This window comes from Mercurialis annua, linkage group LG3 (genome assembly GCF_937616625.2).
Source record: "Mercurialis annua linkage group LG3, ddMerAnnu1.2, whole genome shotgun sequence".
NCBI classification, from domain to species: Eukaryota; Viridiplantae; Streptophyta; class Magnoliopsida; order Malpighiales; family Euphorbiaceae; genus Mercurialis; species Mercurialis annua.
The window spans coordinates 67840102-67863193 of NC_065572.1; the positions used below are offsets into that span (position 1 = coordinate 67840102).

Here is a 23092-nt window from a genome sequence, read left to right on the forward strand (position 1 = left end):
ACCCACATAATCCGAATCGCAAAGTTCACAAATTATGGATGAATAAAACTTTTTGTTCTTATACAGTAATATTGTTACCATATAGGTTAGCAGTTGAAGTTTAATTAAGCAGAACACCAAGTAAAGAAGATCTGTAATGAGTTTTGTTGGTTTGTTTAGAAACGTTAAATAAGGGGGTTTAATTACGGATATCGATGAAGAAAGAGAAAAAGGAATGACCGTATTACGGAAGAGGACCATACCATACGGCTTTTGTCCGAATTCATCTGTCACCGATAAATACTCCTCTCTCTCTCTCTCTCTCCTCATCATGGGACCCACCTGCACAAACCCCAATGCTTCTCTCACTCTCTCTCCGTTTTTCCGTTTGTGTCTGTTATGTAAGTTGTAACGCCTCACTGCTCAAACACCACCATCTCATTGACATATATACCCCCACCTCATAACTTTTCCTCAATTTTACCTTACTGCCTCCGCCCCTTGCATTTCATATTTTACTCTTTTTTACCAAACTATCCTTCTGTGTAAGGGACTGCACCGAAACGAACCGAACCGAACCGACTAATAAATTAAATCGAACTAAATCGAAAATAGATCACTTGAGTTATTTATTTTAATCTTTTATACTTTAAATTTGATTTGATTTGGGAAAAAAAAATTGAAATCTGAACTTTCTATGTAATTTTATTTTTTAAAACTAATACATTTTTCGTGTTAAGAATAATTAAAATGTATGGTATGTTTAGATTTACTAACAATTGATCCGAACCAAACACAATTAAACTCTTTAATTCGTGTTTTTTTTCAAAAACTAGACGGTTTTAATATTTTTATTAATAAACCAAGCCAACTGGTACACACTCCTACTTCTATTTATGGTGAGTATTGGTTACTTCTAATCGATTTGAACAAATTCAAGTAAATCAAACTGGATTAAAAATTGATTAAATTGAATAAAACTTATCGATTATTATATAATTAAATTCTATATATTTTACAGAGTAATTACAACATCGTCTTAGTGGTAAATGTTTAAGTAATATTTTCTTGTGCTTCATGTTCAATATATTTTTGAAATAAAAACAAAAAAAAAAGTATAAATATTCAAAACCAAAATCAGAAATGCTTAGAAGATGTCTGGATCGAGGAACTTTTTATGATCAAAATCTACAAAGTTTACACAATTCATAGGCAGATGAAAAATTCACCGTTTGGTATGGATGCAAAAAATTTGACAATCTATAGATTTTTAGATTTTACTTTTTTTTTAATTTGATTTTTCTCGTAAAAGGTGAGAAAGTTAAACTCCACTATTTTTATACATGCTGGATGGTTATAATAGTTTATCAATTCAATTTTTTTTTTATATAAATTCATTGATATTAAATTTTATTCAAATGATAAAATTTTTAAATCTGTAAATTCTTCATTCAATAGATTTTAAATTTATGAACTTTAAATTTTTTTAATCCAAACTGTACCAGTTTACACAAAAAAATTACTAGTATCAATCAATTTGCAAGCTTTACATAGCAAGCATATTATAATTTGTTTTTAAATATAAATATCAATTGTTTATAAACTTTATTTAAATTAATTTTCTATATATATATTCATAACGATGATATATGCGCTAGACAGTAACCCACAAACGTTTTTCTACTTTCCAATTATTTTTAAATATTCATAACAAGGTTGGTGACTGGAATTTAATTTTTTCTAGTGAATTGATAAAAAAATTCATTTCATTCCAATAGAAAAATTGATTGAAATTAGTCTCATTATCATTGAATCATCTTTGAAATTAGAAGGATACACCACAACATGTGTGGAATTTTTGTAATTTATAAAGAAGTTTAAGAAAAAAATATTCACATGGTCAAAGAAGAAGCACCAAAGAGGAAATTATGTGCATATTATATAATGAGAGAGATGAAAATAAAGAAGAAAAAGAAGGATAAAAAAAACAAAAATACAAAGAAAATAAAAATGTCACTATTAGAAGACCCTATTTGTCTCCTCAGAAGTGGATCTTCGCACGTTATGAATGTTATAACACACTCTCTGCTCCTCCTCCAACTCTTTCATCACTCCTTCAAACCAACAAATTTCATTTTTTTTAATTTTCATTTCAACAATTTAAAAATATTTAGTATTCTTTAAATAATTTAATTAGTTTTCAAGAATCGCCAGCTCTCTTTGCATATGCTCTCTACTACTGCGCGCACACAACAAACAGAACTCAACAACACCAACAAATAACGCCAACACCAGTTCTTACAAAAAACCAACCCACTCTCTCTCTCTTTATTCTTCATAAAGTCTTAATCTTTCTCCAAAACCCATTAACTATGGCTTAATTCAATGTTAGACAACTTCAAAAGCTTTAAGCTTTTTCTTTTTTGGACAAAAATGGTAGCCTTTTCTGTTCATTGTGTCTCCTTTTGTCTTATTTGAGCTAAAAAAGTTTTGATTTGAAATAAAGTTGTTTTTTCTTATCTAAAGAACTATTTTTTTTTTGAATTTTTGAGTTTAAGTTGTAAGTTTGCAAATTCATTTCTTAAATGGTTGATTAAAGCATTTGTTAGGTTAGTGTTTTAGTTTAAATGTTTGAAGCTTTTAATTGACGAATAATGACTATTTTAGAAATGTAGTCATAGGAGAAAGAGTTTTCAATACTTGTAAGTTCAGTTCAGTTTCACATTTTAAACTCTGGATTTTGAGGGACTTGTAGTGTCTACATTGGTTTTCTAGAGGGTTTTAGGACATCATAATCATTGATGATTTTGTTGAAGCTGGTTGGTTCAGACCCATGAAGAATTTCTACTGCTTTAAGCAAATCTCTAACAATGGCAGATCAGGAAGGAGATTGTCTCTTGGAGAGTACAAGAGAGCAGTTTCTTGGTCTAAGTATTTGGTGTCATCTGGTGCAGAGATTAAAGGAGAGGGAGAGGTAGAATGGAGTGCTGATATGTCCCAATTGTTTATTGGTAACAAATTTGCATCAGGGAGACATAGTAGGATTTATAGAGGGATTTATAAGCAAATTGATGTTGCAATTAAGATTGTTAGCCAGCCTGAAGAGGATGAGGATTTGGCTGCTATGCTTGAGAAGCAATTCACTTCAGAGGTGGCTTTGCTTTTCCGATTAAGGCATCCGAATATCGTTGCAGTGAGTTCTGTTTACTCCATTTCGTGTTTTGTTTATGTTAATCTTTATGGTTTTCATGTTTAGAATATGTGATAGTAACTTGTTTGGCTTGATTGATTACTCCAATAATGTTGATATTGTTATAATCTTAACTTGTTTAAAAGAACTTGCTGCAAATTAAGGTTTTGTAAACTGCAAATCCATATGAAAGTAGCATTGTCCTAATGATAATATGGTTAGAGTTGGGGGAGCCACAGTGTTTGGTTCTATGCTAGATGCCATTGTTGAGCCTTTTAGTGATTCTAACATGCTATGCTTTTTCAAGTCAGATTTCTGAAACTGCTCTGATAAACATTTATTGCAATCTTGCATATTAGGCATATCAGTGACATGTTACCCATGTGCATTATTTATTACTCTTGTTTCTTTAACTTCTCTCTGCCAGTAGCACAGACCAAACTTGATAGATTCAGAAACTTTGAAATGTCCTCAAAATTTTCTAGGTATCATTTAATTTACAATTTTATAACCTTTAATTCATGTTACCAAAACTTTTCATGTTTTATGTCTGATGATTGCTATGATTAGATGTTTGCTTCAGAAAGCAGGGCTCTAAAATGGGCGGACATACAATTAAAATGTGTAGTTAATGATATAAATGCTTTCCTATGGAAGTGCTTATTTATTTGCCCCTAACATTCAGCTGTGCTTCCCTCTAGCAGCTGTAACCTATAGTGCCAAATTCACGATTTATCTAAATTAACGTTGTTAGTATAGCACAAACCAGTAAGATTTTATATAATCATACATTATGATGGCATGCAGCATCTTTGCTATCTTTTTCAGATTGATATCGAGATTTTACCTCGATTCAAGACTAAAGGCTTACAGGAGTGTAAGGAAATTTACTTGTATAAATACTTTTTTGAGACATAGGATTCCTTTCACCAATGTAGCAAAGTGATACAGAATGCATACTTGAGCCTTATGTTTATTAGTCCTCCCTCGCTCATAGCAATGTAGATTCATGGTAAAAGAAAAAACTTAATATACGGTAAGGCCACTGTTAATAGACTAGCCTTTGCCATTTACGTGTCTATGGACATGGGAAATATGTCCTTATCTCTTAGTGGGATAGTTAAACTTAAAACACATATGGTACATTTTTTAAGCTTTAAGTTATTCTGTTTCCTTTGACTTTCTTGATTCAGTTTGTTGCAGCTTGCAAGAAAGCTCCTGTGTTTTGTATAATTACTGAGTATTTGGCTGGGGAATCATTGAGAAAATATCTCCATCAGCAAGTGCCGCATTCAGTTCCACACAACCTAGTTCTTAAATTAGCTCTTGACATTGCGAGAGGGATGCAATATCTTCATGCCCAAGGGGTTCTTCATAGGGATCTCAAATCAGAAAATTTACTGCTTGGAGAAGATATGTGTGTAAAAGTAGCTGATTTTGGCATCTCATGCTTGGAATCTCAATGTGGTAGTGCAAAGGGTTTCACGGGAACATACCGTTGGATGGCTCCTGAAATGATTAAAGAGAAACATCACACAAAAAAGGTTGATGTTTACAGTTTTGGCATAGTGCTATGGGAGCTTCTAACTGCATTGACTCCATTTGACAACATGACTCCCGAACAGGCTGCTTTTGCTGTCTGCCAAAAGGTAAAGCCGTGTGATTTGTTTCAGGTGTACGGGCTTTTTCATTTTTTATGAAACAGGTATTGTGCATTTGTGTGCATTGCACCTTGTCCACTCATGCATGCATGTAAACCAATAGGCTGTTTTACTCTTGTTTGTTGTTGTTTAGCGAGACATTTAATTCGATGTACTTTTAGACATGGATAATGGTAATGGGTTTGTCACTGATAAAAGATTTTGAAAAATTTGACTTGAGAAGATTTCAGTCAGATTTTTCTCACCAATATTTTAGATAAGATTGCATGGCCATACAAGTACATAGGTTTGTTGAATCAACACTTTAGGCTCATACATATGGTAGACCTGGCATGTGCAGAGCTATTGGCCAAGGTTTAAAATTGAATGGGATAATATGTCAATGTAGACTATATAGCCAATAGTAGTCGGTGCAAATGTATTGTTTATCTCGGATAAGTCATTTCATCTGGCTAATGCATTATTGTATTGTCATTCAGATGCATACCGCGCTTGCCGAAGTAGTAGCACGTTAATATTCTGGTTATTTCATGATAGGATCTCACATGGACAAGCCATGTTGCTGAGGTTTCAAACTAAATAATGTAAACATGTTATTTAGGATGGGATAGTGGTTCATATGACAACAGAAATTGCTTGAATTTATTGTCTCTTCTCCATTGTTAATCATGCATGTTTCCTCGTCATCTAGCGGTAAAAGCTCTTAAAACTGTTAATTGAGATGGTAGTACTTGCCGAAATATTCTTTCCATTTTCTTTATATGGAGAAACAATAATTTTATATTAATATAAGGTGTTTGTTTGTGAGAGATTTTCGATTTGATTGTTATTTATGGTATAGAAAATGTAAAAAAAATCATTGCTGCAACCGCAACAATGATAACCACTTCTGATTGAGCAGTATGAGCACATATCACTCTCACATGCGCCCATCCCTGTGTTTATTGCCATCATGTGTAGGGCTCTGCTGTGCTCCTTGAAAAAGGGGAAGATGTTTTCTAAAGTCTAAATCCGATTATCTAGAACTTTTCTATCATCATACACATTTCGATTCAAATGATTCATCTCCATTAAGTTAATGTATGTGACAATGTCCTGGTTTTCTGCAGAATGCAAGACCGCCACTACCACCCGGATGCCCACCTGCATTTAGTCATCTCATAAAGCGATGCTGGTCAAGCAATCCAGACAAGCGTCCGCATTTTGACGAGATAGTTAGAATTTTGGAGAGATACTCGGAGTCTATTGAGCAGGATCCTGAGTTTTTCTCGAATTATAAACCTCGTTCCAAAAATTCTATCCTGCATTGCTTGACTATATGCATGGATGGCAATGATTCGAGTTCCGTAAAAGCCTAGCTAGGATCTCTTTTCCGTCTATTAGGCGCGATGCTAAGTGTATGATATGATGTTTGATGTAGGTTTGTATTTGCAATCATGTGTAGAAGGTTTGTCTGTGGCCTTTTTATTGCTTAATTGATCACCTTCTCACATGAAAAATGTATTGGAACAAAAGAGTTCCTTTCATTTGGTAATAGTAATGTAATTTGAGAAAATGAACTGAAGTTTTTATAAGTCTGTCGTTTTTATAAGTCTGAACTTGTACATAATGAGTAATCAACACTATTTCTTTTTTCCTTTAAAAAAAAACACTATTTTATTTTTGAACAAAGGGTCAACGCCCCCCCGAACTTGTGATACGGGGTCATCTAATCCAATTTATACTTTTTTGAGCATCTAACCCTAAAATTCTACATTTTTGGATCAAATAATCCCATAATTTATATTTTTATTTCAAAAAATGGATTTAAGATAATTATATTGCAACAATTAGGAAAGCATCTAATTAGTTTTTGCATCGCTCACCTCCGATTTGTATTTTACGCGTTTTAAAAATACAATTATGGGGTTATTTGACCCAAAAATGAAGAGTTTTGGGGTTAGTTGCTCAAAAAAATATAAATTGGGTTGGATTAGGAGTGAGCATGGTTTGGTTCGGTTCGGTTTGGTTTAGTAAACTCCAAAATCAAACCATATTTTAAGGGAAAATATAAAAACCAAACCATGCCAAATATTTATGTAAAATTTCGGTTCGGTTAACCAAACTTTAGCATCGGTTTCGGTTCGGTTTGGTTCGCTTTGGTTAATATAGATTTAGATAAAAATTATATATAATTATACGTAATAATTAAAATTATGCATAATAATTTTTACTTATATGTGTGTATTAGTTTATATGTTTTATTTTCATATATGTATCTATACACACATATTATATTTTTATATAAATATTTCAATAAATAAATTTTATATTTATTTAAACATGTATAAATATTAATAAAAATAATATTATTGTAAACTTCGATTTTTCGGTCGGTTCGGTTAACCACTAGTTGAAACCAAACCAAAACCAAAAACCATACTTTTTTATAATTTGAAACCAAACCAATCCATTTTAACCAAACCAAAATTAATTTCGAGTTGGTTTGGATCGGATTAATGGTTTGGTTCGGTTTTTGCTCACCCTTAGGTTGGATGATCCCGTGTCACAAGTTTAGGAGGCGCGTTCACCCTTTGCTCTTTTTTTTTTCAATTAGTCTTTTGAATTAACTAATTTCTATCAATCTGTCTAAATTATGATCAGATATTGAATTTTGGATCAATTAGCATCTTCTTTTTTGAGAAATGGAGCAATTAGCTTTTTGTTTTTAAAATTGTTATATTTGATCTAACTTATGCAATTGGAAAGTTTAAGGGGCTCATTGAGAAATACAACTGGAGTATTTTGTTAATTGCATGTACCGGCCGATTCATAAACTTTTCAAAAAAAATGAATCAAAATACAAAGTGATATATTACTCCCTTCATTTTTTTTAGTTGTCACTTTAGACAATGTATTTTTTCATCAATAGTTGTCATTTTAGAAATTTAAGATAACATTAGCTAGTATCTTCCAAATTTATCCCTCCCATAATAAATGACTCTATGACTCAATTTATAAAAGCATTTATTAAATAGTAGGGTTATTTGAGTATTTACTCTCATAATTTAAGACAAAACCCCCACTTTTTTAATATGTACAATTTTAGCTAAATGGACAACTAAAAAAATGGAGAGAGTAGTGTTTTGATTTTATAAAGATAAGCAAAATAGAAAGTTTAAGGTAGACAAAATTATACTATTAAATTAACATTAATAGTATTATTTGAAAATTTAAATATATAATAGCATTTCCAATGGTATTTTTTTTATTGTAAATAGCCGTTTCATAAAATAAAGAGTATTTTATACATAAAGAATTACATTTTTAATTTTAGTCGAAGTAACTCTTTAAATTGTGACTCTTTATTATATTTTTTCATATTGCTATTTAAAAAAAAATTATGTAAAAAAGAAACTAAAAATTGTATTCTTAAAATAAAAGAGAATCCATATATTTTGAAATAAAAACAGCAAGTTGTAGAGAACTAAATTCACTCTTATTTAAAATTTACTAATAAAAAGTCATGGAAGTTTTATTCATCGATTAAAAAAAAAGTTTTATTCATCAAACTCATAAAATTAAAAAGTTTATTGAGATGCTCTGAGGCTGGTAAAATGTGCAAGTTAGGAGTGAAAAGTGATAAAAAAAATAGAATGAAAAGTGATGCTTAAATCCATTATGTATTCAACTGGTGAATTAACTTCTGCTCGGATGATATTAGTCCTTCGGACTAAACGTTTTTATATGCAATAGTTTAGATTACTTGCCATATTTTACTTAAAGAAAAACTACATCAAATTAAAGTTGATTATATCATTCATCAAAAAGAAAAGTTTATTATATTTTAGTATTTAAACTTATATTTGTTCAAAATTAATTATTTTATTATTTAAAAATATATCAACTAAGTGATTTTAATCATTTTTCGGTAATTGGTGTGCTTACAGAAAAAAAAACTAACTCTTTATTTATTTAAACTTTACTATCAAATTAGCCAAAAAATAATGACACGGTTTGAAAATAATATATTTTCCAATGTAACATTAAAATAATTAAATACATCAACAGATTTAAATTTAGACAAAAGATCTTTTTTTTAACATATTGATCGGAAAATAGCTAAAAACACTTATTTGATATATTTTAAAAAAATTAAAGCGCGACAAAAAATGAAAAACTAATTTAAAAGAAATTAACACGGTAACCTAAAAAAAGGAGTAAGTTCATTTTTTTTTTTACATACAATAATTCCTCTAGACAGAAGCTTTAAACCGATTAGTGTGTTTTTTGATAATTGATGTATAAATTAAAATGAAGCTTTAACAACAATGACAGTTTGGCCGAGTGGTCTAAGGCGCCAGATTTAGGCTCTGGTCCGAAAGGGCGTGGGTTCAAATCCCACAGCTGTCAAGTGTTTTATTTTTTGTTTTTAATATTTTGCATTTTACACTAATCAGGTTCAATTAATGCCAAAATCTTAACAATAATAACACATAATAAAATATGATACCTTCATGGGTCATCATCCCTCTTCCATTATCTTTTGCAACAAAATTTACCTGATTTGCTCAATGAAGTGATACATTTCCTCTAGCAAAAAAAAAAAAGTGATACATTTCCAAAATTTAACTTTTCAAAATGAACCCTATCACTTTACATGGATAGAGGTTAAAAAGAGAAAAGAATCTAATATAAAGGAAAAGGAAAGGAAAAGATAAAGAAGAAAAATAAAATAAAAATTTAATTATATTTGGATAGTTAAAATAATTGAAAAGGTAAAAAAAGGGCAAAGTACATTATTTTTATTTAAATAAATAAATAAAAAAGATAATAATTTTTATTTGATAAATTTATCCTTCATGATTTATCATCGTCTTTTCATTTTTTTATTCGTTCCACATAAAATTAACTAATTATTGATAAACTTAACAAAATTAATTTTATAACAATGAGCTCATGTGGCACGTTAGAGATTTTAACCGGATTTTAAAACGGTGTATGAATTTGAAAAAAATTGATAGTTCCTAGATGAAAATGACAATTTTTAAACGGCGTGATTAAAATGACAAAATGTTTAAAGTTGGTGAATTTTTATGACATTTCTAAAAAATAATGATATTCATATTAATTAATAAAAATAAAAAATATGTAAAATATATTATTTTAATAATTATTAAAAATAATAAGATACGAAAATAAAAAAATTCATTAAAATATTTGAAAAGATATAATATAAGAGATAAAAAAAATTGATACTTTTTTTTCAATATAATGTGAATATTTATAAAAATATATTAAAAATTATTCAAATTTTATAAGGATAAAAAAGATATTTATTATAAAATTTATGTTTTTAATGAAGTTGTATTTGTCTACACTCAAAAAGGGGTGTAATTGATTTCAACTCTTAAAAAGTGAATGAAAAGGAATTATTCACTTCCATTCCCTTCCTTTTCTAATTAAATAGTTTATCTAAACAAGAAAAAAATTAATTTTCCTCATAGTACTTTTACTTCTCCTCCTATTAAACCCAATTCATGCAAAGTGTAAAAAAACACTAGAGAGACTTATTTGCAAGTTGTCATAATCAAGATATGAGGAATATATGCAGGGGCGGACCTAAGAAGAGTTTATGTTGGGCACTTGACCACTTTATTATTTCGAATCTTTGAAAAATATGAATATACACGTCAGTAGTATAGTTTTTCGGCCTTAAAATTTATAGCACTGATCACTTTAAATTTTAAATTTTTTCTTCTTATAAATTTTTAGTACATTCTTTTCCACCTTATAATAAATTTATGGGTCTGCCATTGAATATATGTGTTTGCCTTTTGACTTGAATCCTTAAAATTATAATCGGGATCAGTTTGAATCTATGAAAAGAATCACGCAGGATTTTTTTGGTTAACAAGTAAACCGAATAAATTAACTGTGATTAATTTGAGAGTTAAAAAACTCAGACGAGATTAATATCAAAACTACTCCTAAGTTAAAACAATTCAAATATTACAGGACAAAAAGCATTGGACTTTATTTTTAATTAATTGATTGAGAGATGGAAATAAAATAATTTCTCCAAGCTATTTATAGTTTTACAAAATAAAAATCCTAAGTTAAGTCCAACTCCTATTCCTATGAAGAATTTTTTTATTGAATTCCAAACTTTTATTCGATATCTATTACTAAACTAAATGACTTTTTCTGGGCCTTGCACTCCGAATAAGCCCATTCAATCGTCTGGACTCCATCTTTTGGACCGGTGTAATACATAAAATGATGCAGTTTCATTACTTTAAAGAATAAAAGGTCAATCTGGTTCGTGAATTTGTAACGCGGGACTAAATAACTCACTATCGACTATTTTGATCAATTGAGGACGATATTTTCAGTTTATGGATCAGTTAAAGATAATACTCTCTATTTTTAAATTAATCACCCACAAACTTATGTGATTCCGGTCTATGAACTTATTCATATTGTATATCTTCATTAGTTGATCAAAGGTAAAGAATATCATCTTTAATAGATCAAAATTACTAAAAGTATATTATTTGACCCGAGATAATAAATTAAAGGACCAGGTTGATTCTTTGCTCTTAGTTTAAATAATTAAAACAGTAAATTCATTTCAACCCTCAAACTTGACACGAGAAGATTAATATAGTTTAAATTTGTAATTTTGGATAAAACACTTATAACTTATCAAATTTGAATCAGTTTATACGTTTAACCATTAAAAGTGACTTTAAATTAGATTATAAATTGATTTAGAATTGACAAATTACAATTTTTTAATTAAAATTATAAATTATAATTTTTTATACCAAATTAAAAGGGCCAACATGATCCTTTTTCTATTAAACTTACTCAATTAGAGTTGATGTTGACGAGGCTCCTTGCAGAATGGGAGGTACGTGTGAGGCATTATTTTTAAGACCCACTTGGTGAATAAAATGATTAGCATATCTTTTAATTTAATTTACTATTATATCATCATTGGATACCTTATATTAGTCCAGCTTTGAGCTATGCAAATTCTCTTGCTTTCATTAATTTATAACAAAGTACTCATTATTTTTGTTCTGCCATCTAAAAAAGCTCATAATTAATAGCAGTTGTACTATTAAATTAAGCTTCATATCATGCTTTTCTATTTTACAATTGGAGAGAAAAAGATTGTAATAATCATTACCACGAGAAAAAAAAATTATATTTACATTAGAACTAAAAATCATTAATTTATAATATGATAACATGATGTGTTTGAATAATAATTACTATACTACCTATTAGTGAAAACCATAACAATAGTGATTAGTTAACTTGTTTTTTTAAAATTGATGTAGCTTTTATTAATCAATATTATAGATAGAATTTAGATGGATTGAAGCCGACCCTATTAAAATTGGCTAGTTTAATACAAGCTCAAATTTGATTAGAGTTATTCAATTCCAGTCATTACACTAAATTTATATAGGTTCAAACTGAACTATTTCGAGTTTTCATAAAAAAAAAAAATTAAACATATATATAAAAACCAAATTTATTTTAGATCGAGAAACTGCGCTCTATATAAAAATTAATTATCCATTTTCGGGTTAAATCGGATTAGTTTGAATAGACCGGACGAATATTCAAGCTCACGGTCACTTCTAAATAATTGTAATTAATCACACCATGTATCATCATATTATAAATTAGTGAACATAATGCAAACATTCATTTTCCACATAAACACCACCGACAATAATTTTAAACCCTATCCTATTATATCATATATGACCTGTTTTTTTTTGTCTCCTCACTTTAGTTCAACATTCTCCCAACAACTCATCCATGCACTTTTTAGTTCAACTACTATTACATACAATCAAGATATAGAGAAGAGATAACAAAAACTTTCCATAACTAGATAATAAGGGCAATGTGCAACAATTAAATAAGGAAAACAATATGAACAAAATAATAATAATTAAAAAAAAATTTATCACCCATCGTGCTTCTTGAATGTATCTTGCATACAATACATGTTCTATTAGTAGTAGGGGCCAATCAATAATAAAAACTAGCATTTTTGTTTCATTTGTAGTTTAACCTTCTAGATTGTTAAGTTTGACCTTGTTTCTATAAATATGTTTCTACTGTAATTAATTGTTTAAAATTTTCAAAATCTTTAGATTTATTGAATTTTTAATTGTTTTTTATTCAATCTTTTAATTTTGTCTATCGCAGCCTAATTTTGAAGTGAACAAACTATTCAATTTGGCCTTTTTATATATAATTAAAGATTTATATCTAATTGGCTATAACAGAAATGTGCTTAGTGAGATTAGTTCAAATTGAGCCATACATAAAAAAATAAAAAATATTTGATATTTTCTAATGATCAGGCCTAATAGGTATGTGCAAAATCATACCAAAAAAAATACAATAGTGGAACTTAAGTTTAATAAATTCAATTCGATTTGATATTATACGAATGAATTTTGATTTAATTCAATTTTATGAAAATGATATTTATTATTCGAAACACATTGTTCTATGCTATTCAATTTGAAATATTTAAGACCCTTATATATTCAGCTTGGTCCAATTTTAAGAAATTTAGATTTGATTTGGTTTGGTTCAATTCGAAATAAAAATACACCCATATCAATCATCAAACTTATACTTGAAATAATCCTTTTCATTATTTTAAAAATTAGAAAAGAGATTTTAAAAAATTATATTCTTTCAAAATTTCATCAAATTTACGCACTATAAATTAATACTCACATTATGTAATATGATCAATTTGTATACTATATTATGATAATAGATTATTCATATTTATATAGGCATATAATACAACACACACATATTTCTTTCCAATGTTTACTTCAATTGTGTGTGAAAGAAAAACACATTTGATAGGTTAATACTCACCTTACGTGCTTAGATATTAAGGTTCAAAAGACAGCAAGTAAACTTCATGAAAGTGACTTCATGTCTATAAATTTATAATTAACTCATCATTTTACATTTTATCAGTTTAATTAGTCCACTTTAAAAAGTCAATGAACGTATTGATGATATCAATAATTATTTTACTGATGATGAGAGAAATTTAATTACTAATTTTTTCTGTTACTTAAAAGATTTATTTAAGCAATGCACCGTAATACTAGTTAATTTAATTGAAATGATTGCTAATACTAATCTAAGTACATTATAATCATAAAATAATATAATGATGATCATATATAAAAGAGGAAATCAATCAAAAAATATCAAGTGCCAATTAAAATTTAAGAGTATGATTCATAAAAAAATTAAGAATATGATTTGAACCGCGACAAACTATAATTTTAAACCGAACAATATCAGTTGGTTCGATTATTTTAGTCTCTTTGCACTAAAATTCAACTATTTTTTTGTTTATATTCAAAATAAAACATAATTTATTTTTGTATAATATCAGAACAAATTGAATTTTAATTTAATTACTCAACTTGATTTCAATTTTTGTATATCCATACTCACAACCGTTTTGTTGCACCATTTTTTTTTATCTATGTGACATATATCTTTTTGTTTTCAATTAACTAACTATTTTATTATTAATTAACATTTAAATTTATAATTTTTAAAGAAATACTATGAAATTTAATTTTGTTATTATATTATTAATAAATATATCAAATGAAATATGGAAAGCTTTAAATTTCAATTTAATTAATTAAAATGAAGTGATATAATTTTTAAAAATTTATAGTAATGAAATTTAAAGAGTTCTATTGATGTGTACGAGTTATGGAATTGGAATATTTTTAATTATAAATTTAATAAATGAGTGTACACAATCAAATAATAATAGTGTAAGCTGTAACACACAATTGAAATTAGACAGCAAAGCACGCGCTAGTATATCTAAAATAGATAAGAAGTTAGCGGGTCAAACTGTTAGTTAGATAGATAGAGATTATTCCACAAATTCACGTAATAAAAATGTAGAAATTAATCATTCAAGGGCTTAATTAGAAAAAATAATAAAACAGGGACTAAAAACGAAATTATACAGAACAAGACAGAACAGACAGTAAAAACAAAAAAGATGGTTAGTTTAGTTGCAGGCCAAAGCCAGCTCGCGCGCTGTTTGGGTGGGAGACTTGTCCCTTTTTCTTCTTCTCTGACATACCACCACCTCTGCCAAAATATTATTTTCTTTTTTCTTTAAGCTTTTCTAAGTATTTTTTATTCTGATTTTCATATTTATATTTGCTTCTTGAATTCCCATTTTAGCCTCCGTTGAGAGAAAAAGTTTGTTGTTTTTATTATCTCATCCTCTTCTTATATATACACACAATCCAAAATTGGGATTTTTGTGCATGTAATGTAACACCTTCATGACCCAGATAACATATTATAGCCTCGGTTTCTTCTTTCATGCCTGATTTTTGAGGTATTTTTTTCTTTCATTTCATTCCTTTTCCTTTTTTGATTGGATCAGTTTTGACAGCTCAGCTGTAAAAAATATGTTTTCTTTTTGTTCTTTTAGATTTTCTTGTGTTGATTTTATGATGTTGGTATGTTCAGTTTTGGTGAATTAATTTGTGGGTTCATTGTTTTGTTGATTTTGGAAAGATCCAATAAGGAAAGTTGAGTTCTTTTTGTTATTTAATGATGTTGGGTCATGAAAGCTTAGGCAAATTATGATTTTGTTTTCACTTTTGAGCAAAAAAATATGAAATCTTGATTAATAAATGGCAGTTTAGTAAAGAAGATAAAGATTGGACTTTTGATGCTATCATTGTTGTTCTCTAATTATGATTGGTTGGTGAAGTTTTGTTTGTGATTGGATGTTTTAACACTTGTGATTGGATCTGCTTTTGAGATTGTTTGATTGATGAGATGTTTTGCTGCAGATAATTGGCTGGAACTTTAGTCTGTTAATTAGGGTACACAAACATGCCTAGTATTGTCATGGATGAAAATAGAGAGGAAGAAATTACTAATGACACACATGATAGTGCTGTAACTGTTAAACCAAATGAGATGTCGAATATGTCTCCTAAGAGTCCGTTGAGTCCGCAAAGCCCGCGCGGCTCATCTATGGATCTTCCTGCTGGTGAGGTGCAACATGTCGGTGTTGATGGTGTGGCTGCTGATGAGACGGATGCGCATGGTGTGGTAGACACCTCCATCGAGCAGCTTTATGAGAATGTTTGTGATATGCAGAGTTCTGATATGTCGCCGTCGAGAAATAGTTTTGGATCTGACGGTGATGAGTCGAGGATTGATTCGGAGCTGCGCCATCTTGTTGGGGGAGAGTTGAGAGAGGTTGAAATAATGGAAGAGGAAGAGGTGGACAAGCCGGTTAATGATACTCATAGTAATTCCTCTTCTAAGAAGGGAAGTTCATCCGGGGGTAAGAATTCGGGACAACTGAAAAAGATGAAACCTGCAAGCTCGAAATCTGTTTCTTCAAACACGTCAAAGAAAGGTCCTCATGTACAATTGGACTCGGAAGCATCTTCGAAGTTGAGTTCTATGGGTAATAGTCCTCCAGAAAAACCGCCTGTTGATAAGCAAAATGATAAGAATTTGAAAAAAGCAAATGGAGGTGTTAAATTGACAAAGAAGCGGAGGAATTCCCCATTGGGAGTAAAGAAGTTACAGCATGGAACTGAGGATCCAGCTGATTCAGGATTATGCAATCCAGATGTTGCTCGATTTTTACTAAAGCAATCGAGGGATCTGATATCTGCTGGGGATAATCCCCAGAAAGCTCTTGAATTAGCTCTCCGAGCATCTAAATCATTTGAAAGTTGTGCAAATGGGAAACCCAATTTAGAATTGGTCATGAGCCTGCATGTTGTGGCAGCAATATACTGCAGCACAGGCCAGTATAACGAGGCAATTCCTGTTCTTGAGCAATCAATTGAGATTCCAGCTATCGAGGAAGGCCAAGAGCATGCGCTGGCTAAGTTTGCCGGTTACATGCAGTTAGGTGATACTTATGCAATGCTGGGGCAGCTTGAGAATTCAACCAAGTGTTACACGACAGGACTGGAAGTCCAGAAACAAGTCCTGGGAGAAACAGACCCCAGAGTTGGTGAAACCTGTAGGTATTTGGCTGAAGCTCATGTTCAAGCAATGCAGTTTGATGAAGCACAGGGGCTTTGTCAGAAGGCTCTCGACATTCATAGAGAGAACGGTGCACCTGCTTCTGTTGAAGAGGCAGCTGATAGGAGGCTCATGGGTCTCATATGTGAAACAAAGGGAGATCACGAAGCTGCTCTTGAGCACCTTGTTTTAGCCAGCATGGCTATGGTGGCAAATGGCCAGGAAGCTGAAGTTGCCTCTGTTGATTGTAGTATTGGAGACACTTATTTATCTTTGTCTAGATATGATGAGGCTGTCTTTGCATATGAAAAAGCACTCACAGCTCTTAAGTCCACAAAAGGAGAGAATCATCCAGCCGTAGGTGCAGTATTTGTACGTATGGCAGATTTATATAACAAAACTGGGAAATTAAGAGATTCAAAGTCATACTGTGAGAGTGCTCTTAAAATTTATGAAAAGCCTACGCCAGGGATCCCTCAAGAGGAGATTGCAAGTGGTCTAACCGATGTTTCTGCAATCTATGAGTCGATGAATGAGCTTGAGCAGGCCATCAAATTGCTTCAGAAGGCATTAAAATTGTATAACGATGCCCCTGGTCAGCAGAACACAATTGCTGGAATTGAAGCCCAAATGGGGGTCATGTATTATATGCTCGGAAATTATTCTGAATCATACAACACTTTGAAGAATGCAATTTCAAAGCTCCGGGCAAGTGGAGAAAGGAAGTCTGCTTTCTTTGGCATTGCTCTTAACCAAATGGGACTTGCTTGTGTGCAGCGTTACTCTATAACTGAGGCTGCAGAATTATTTGAAGAAGCCAAGAGTATTTTGGAACAAGAATGTGGACCTTATCATCCTGATACCCTCGGTGTATATAGCAATCTTGCCGGCACTTATGATGCAATGGGAAGGTGTGCACCTTTACTAATACTTTTAGTATCATCTATTGAATTATGTTGCATGGAGACTTGTCAGAATCCTTGTGTTTCAGCCTTTATGTCTCGAAATTGCTTTTGAATCTCCAAAATTTTATATTCATAACATATTCTTGTTAAAAATATGTTTTGTCAGCAATTTCATTTCCGAGCAACATAGGAACGCATCTATCAAAAGTTTATTCTCTGTTTTTGTTAAAGTTGCATTAAGTTGTTTATGTTGCATATCTCCAGAAAGCCATACTCTGTAGTTTAGTCGATAACATGCAATTTTCTTTATTTTTCGTTATTTGACACAATTTCTAGGAATGTTTGTGCATTCATGTGCACATTTCTATATCTCCGGTTTGAATGAGTCAAGAGGTTGATTACTAAGCTGGCATATATTGCAGGTTGGATGATGCAATTGAGCTGTTGGAGCGAGTTGTCGTGATGAGAGAGGAAAAGCTCGGAACAGCAAATCCAGATGTTGATGATGAGAAAAAGAGGCTGGCTGAAGTATTGAAAGAAGCAGGCAGGGTTCGGAGCCGGAAAGGACTATCGCTAGAGAATCTGCTCGATTCCAACACTCGTACCGTAAACAACGACGGCATTACAGTATTGTAAGGATGTTTTATACACACACACATGTATTTAAACTTAAAATGATGTATTATAGGATTTAATTTAAGGAAAAAGAAAAAAATTGAAAAGAAATCAAGAAAGGTACAGAGAGAAAATTTGTGTTTTTGGTTAGATTGGTATTTTGGTTTGAAATAACTGCTATTGCAGATTTGTTATTTGATATAATGATTACATTTTTTATATTTATCAAAGGCTATTCTATTCTATGTTGTAGAATTCTTGCTGATGTAGAAATAGCTCTACTCCATTTATATTTCTACTGTATTATTTCTGTTTTATATTTGGTGAGGATCATTTGTTGCCAGGGGCTGAACTATCCTAAGGCTAGGGTAGACTCCAGCTCAGGCTGATGTTGGATTTTTTTAAAGAAAGAGGTACAGTTTGTAGTGAATTCGGAGTTAGAGGGAGGTTAAGTCCAGACTATTAGGAGGTTAGATGTTAACTAAAGTTTAAGTCCGGGATGAAAAGAAATTCTCGATCCGCTATTGTTGCAGTATCATCAGTAGGAATTGATCTTTCCTGACAGTTTGACTGGTGTTTTTCTTCAACATTCACTTGTGCAATTGAATCTGAGGTATGGACTTGGTTGGTAATAATCTGACTGTAGCAAAATGCAAAAAGAAAAAGAAACTTAAGCCAGTTCAGGGTTTGTCTTGTATAACTCTGCAGTTAAGGGACCACTAATGATAGAAGTTGATGCTGATATATTCTGCCATAAGACAAAAAAAAGAGCTGTGTTATATATAAGCAGTCGTACTGAAGGGTCCAGATAAACTGAGAAACACCCAAAATAAGTCACATTGGTGATAAATATGGACACGAGCTGCTAGCCTCATCTTTTGATTTCATGTGGCCTTATGGAGTAGCTCAAACGTCCCAGTCTTCCCCACCACAATTGAAACTTGACATTACTTCATATCAACCCGGTGGCGGAGCCACTCATAGGCAGGCTCGTACGTCGTCCTGATCACCAATTAAAATCTACTCCCTTACGGTTTGTCAACGTCAAGCAAATAGGAATTGTGTGACTTGCATACGAGATTATATAATTTCTCAAGAACCCTGAATCATCACAGTAGTTGTGATGTAGCATCAGCTACCCTCCATTGACTTAACATCAAACTTGACACCGCAGGTTATGACAAAAGCAAAACCAGCTTTTAGTTGGCATGTGCATGTCTTCCTTACCTATGAGCAACATGAAAGGAGAAATCTCTGCCGATCTCAGCAACTGGCAGATATTTTAAGTTTCATCTCAATTAAGTTCACCTGAAATTGCAAAAACCATCAGACGAGTTTTCCATTCTACAACCCCTCAACTTTTTGAAAATAACTAGATTAGTGTAGGAAAATGTAATATTTTGCAGTATGGTCCTCCCAGCTTTCAAAATTATCTCCCAACATATAATGCATATCGCAATTTGAGTAGAAATTATGACTCCATCACTACATTCAAACCCTGAGGAGATGGTTTTTCAGCCTTCTGACCAAAAGTCGCCTCTTATTTTCTCTTACGGTATCTATATATCTATTTCTTTTTTTTACTAATTTATTTTAGTGTGTTTTGTGGTTGTTTCTTTATTCCACATGCGGATTCTTGGTACGTCGATATTTTTTAAATAAAGCTAAATTGAAAATCTGATTGATAGGATTTTAAATCTTAAATAGTTACCCATACCTAAAACTATGTGAATCATACCAACTATACGAATTGAAAAAAAAAGGGCTTTTTATATAAAATACTGTTTTTTCTCCAACATTTATTTTTTTATCATCCCTTCTAAATCTTTACATTTCATACCAACTTTCTTTTCTTTTATACTACTTTTTGAAAAAAAACTTTACTTTTTAGATTAACTCCCATTTTCCAGCTTATTTTTTCATCATTTTTGATTTTTTTTTCACCATTATATTTCTGCATTTAATATTTATCACATATTTAAATTTTTAATTTTTTTAATTTTTTTGATTTTTTTGATTTTTTTGATTTTTTTGACTTTTTTTTACTGCTGATGTTTTTCGCCAGTTTTAATATCAATATGAAATCAACACGAAATCAACATATGTAATAAACTAACTAATTTAAATTTTTCAATCTTCTTTTACACTAATTTTTATTTTTTTAATATTTTTTCAATTTCTTTTATTTTATTTCACATATAATGTGTTCTTTTTCGTTAATGATAAAATCAACTAAATATCAACATAATATTAACACAATATCAATATAAGATCAACATTATAACATTGCATATCATTATTTTCTTATTCACCAATACTAAAATCAACAAAATATCAATCGAAAATCAACACAATGTCAACACTGTAACATTATAATAATTCAACTTCATTATTTGTCTTCTTCCCCGATACTATCATATCATTATCTAGTCTCAATTTAATTTAATTTAATTTAATTTTTTAGTTTATTTCACAGACAATATTATCTTATTTGTCGAAGTTAAAATAAAAAAAAAACGGTTGATATCAACATAATATCAACACAAAATCAACATAAAATCTACAACACTGTGACATTACAATAATTCAGCAATCAATCATCATCAACAAATCGTTCTGCAGAATATAAAAAAACGCAGAAACACAAGAAAAATGCAAAAATAACAGAATTTTATTCCATAAAATCACAAAATTATTCTACATAACATGAAATGAGTATTAAATTCTTTAAAGATACTCTTTATACATGTTTAATGGTAAAAAAAAATAGTAAAATATTAACAAATTACAGATCTGAAAATGAAAAAATTAACAAAAAATTCCAGATCTGAAATCAAAACGATAAAAGAAAGATGACAGCGAGACGAAGACGGAACAGCGGAACGGCGGAGGTGGAAAATGGAAGAGAAACGATGAAAATGGAACGACGGAGGCGGATTGGTGCGAAGAACAAAAGGTGAGTTGAGAGAGAGAAATGAGAAAGAAATTTGAGGAGAGAGAAAATTATTTGGTTTATGAGGTTCTGACTTGGAGCAGTATATATATGATGTCCGTAAAAAAGTAATAATCTTCAGCGTTCATGGTAGTTTTCATATTGAAAACTGTGACCCGTATAAAAGTTATATTTTTACAAAAGATATATATTTATGTAAAAAGCCCAAAAAAAAATATTATAACAAAAAATATCTCTCTATATATATCATTCTATTATACAATTTTATATTATTCAAACTTCAATAATAAATGAAAATGATGATATGATAAATTTATATTTTAGATTAATGATTCAAAAAATATTCCATCCTTTTTTTTTTGTTTAAGGTCCAAATTTTTAAAGTCGTCAATTTTAGTCAACTTTTCAATTTTCAATTTCAATTGTATCCATTTGTTCAAATTAGTGTGAACAAATTTTTTTAATATGTCAATTATTTCGCATTGTATTGTTCCAATTAGCCTATTATCATCAATATCTATAAATATGAAAACATATTTGAATCTTTTCAATTTAGACAAATGACTATAATTGAAACTAAAAATTAAAAAAATGAGCTAAAATTCACGATTTTAAAAATTTGAATAATAAACGAAAAAAGTTGAACAAGTGTGACATTTTTCAGTAATTAAACCTTGTACATTTACTAATCGTTACTTTAATATTAAAAATGAATTATAGCTCATGGTGTAAGCGTTAAGCTCTTTTCTGCTAAAATTGTGGGTTTAATTTGTCCCACAAACGTTTTTTTCTCTAAAATTAGACCTTTTTTCGAGCCGGGCTTGTCCGATTTTTATTACTTTTTGCGTATGCCCAAACCGGGCACGAGTCAGGTCCGAACCAGTGTTTTAAAAACCGAACCGGCGACTGAACCGGTATGGCTGCCGGATTCCGGTCCGACCGGTTCAACCGGTTCAACCGCCGGTCCAACCGGTCTAAAAGAATTTATATTATTTATTAAAATTATAAATATATGTATATTTGAAAATAAAGTAAAAAAAATGCAGTAAATAAAAATAGGATAAGCAAATAATTAAGGAGATTTTGACAAAAAAAAAAGTAATTAAGGAGATAATTAAGAAGATAGATAGGTATATTTGCTTTAATAGATGTAAGTAATTAAGGAATAAAGCATTTATTAAGAAAAAGAAATACAGATCATTGCTTTAAATGTAAAGTAAAACTCACCTTATATAACTTTTCATATTTTCTTATTATTTTTGTTAAATTTTGAATTTTATAATAACCACTTGATCAGAAATTATAAAATGATCCTAACCATTAATAGTTAATCAATTATACATTTTTAAACCTAATTCATTTTCTTTCCACTCTTCCGTTTTCCAGCCAACACCCACAAATCCTCTTCTCCAAGTTTCTTTGTAAATTCAAAAGTTCATTCCAACACCATCAGCTATTTCTAAAAATTTAAAACATCTAATTTTTCTCACCGTAAATCACATAAAATTTATTTATGGTTTTGATTCATTTTGTCTTTTAGTTATAGTAATAAACCGTCTTTCTTAATACTTCTTATGGTTCAATATCAAAAAAATCTCAAGATCAAATTGTTCAATATCAAGAAATTCAAGATAAATTTATGTAAGTTAAAAACCCTAATTTTGGGAAAAAAACTGATTTACAATTCGGTTTGATAGAA

At 30.2% G+C, this 23092-nt stretch overlaps 2 protein-coding genes and 1 non-coding gene across 3 annotated transcripts; all 3 read left to right on the top strand.

Moving 5' to 3' along the window:
- The first annotated feature begins 2023 nt into the window (after positions 1-2023).
- LOC126673576 (serine/threonine/tyrosine-protein kinase HT1-like) lies at positions 2024-6421 on the top strand. Its single transcript, XM_050367774.2, has 3 exons — positions 2024-3172; positions 4363-4818; positions 5940-6421. The coding sequence occupies exons 1-3, from the start codon at positions 2813-2815 to the stop codon at positions 6186-6188; spliced, it is 1065 nt and encodes a 354-aa protein (XP_050223731.1). The 5' UTR covers positions 2024-2812; the 3' UTR covers positions 6189-6421.
- Positions 6422-9142: 2721 nt separating this feature from the next.
- On the top strand, positions 9143-9222 carry TRNAL-UAG (transfer RNA leucine (anticodon UAG)). The gene has a single exon. It is a non-coding gene; the product is annotated as a tRNA-Leu (tRNA).
- A 5721-nt stretch (positions 9223-14943) lies between these two features.
- On the top strand, positions 14944-18685 carry LOC126673403 (protein KINESIN LIGHT CHAIN-RELATED 3-like). The gene is made up of 3 exons (XM_050367539.2): positions 14944-15256; positions 15720-17831; positions 18248-18685. The coding sequence occupies exons 2-3, from the start codon at positions 15763-15765 to the stop codon at positions 18459-18461; spliced, it is 2283 nt and encodes a 760-aa protein (XP_050223496.1). The 5' UTR covers positions 14944-15256; positions 15720-15762; the 3' UTR covers positions 18462-18685.
- Positions 18686-23092: the final 4407 nt, after the last annotated feature.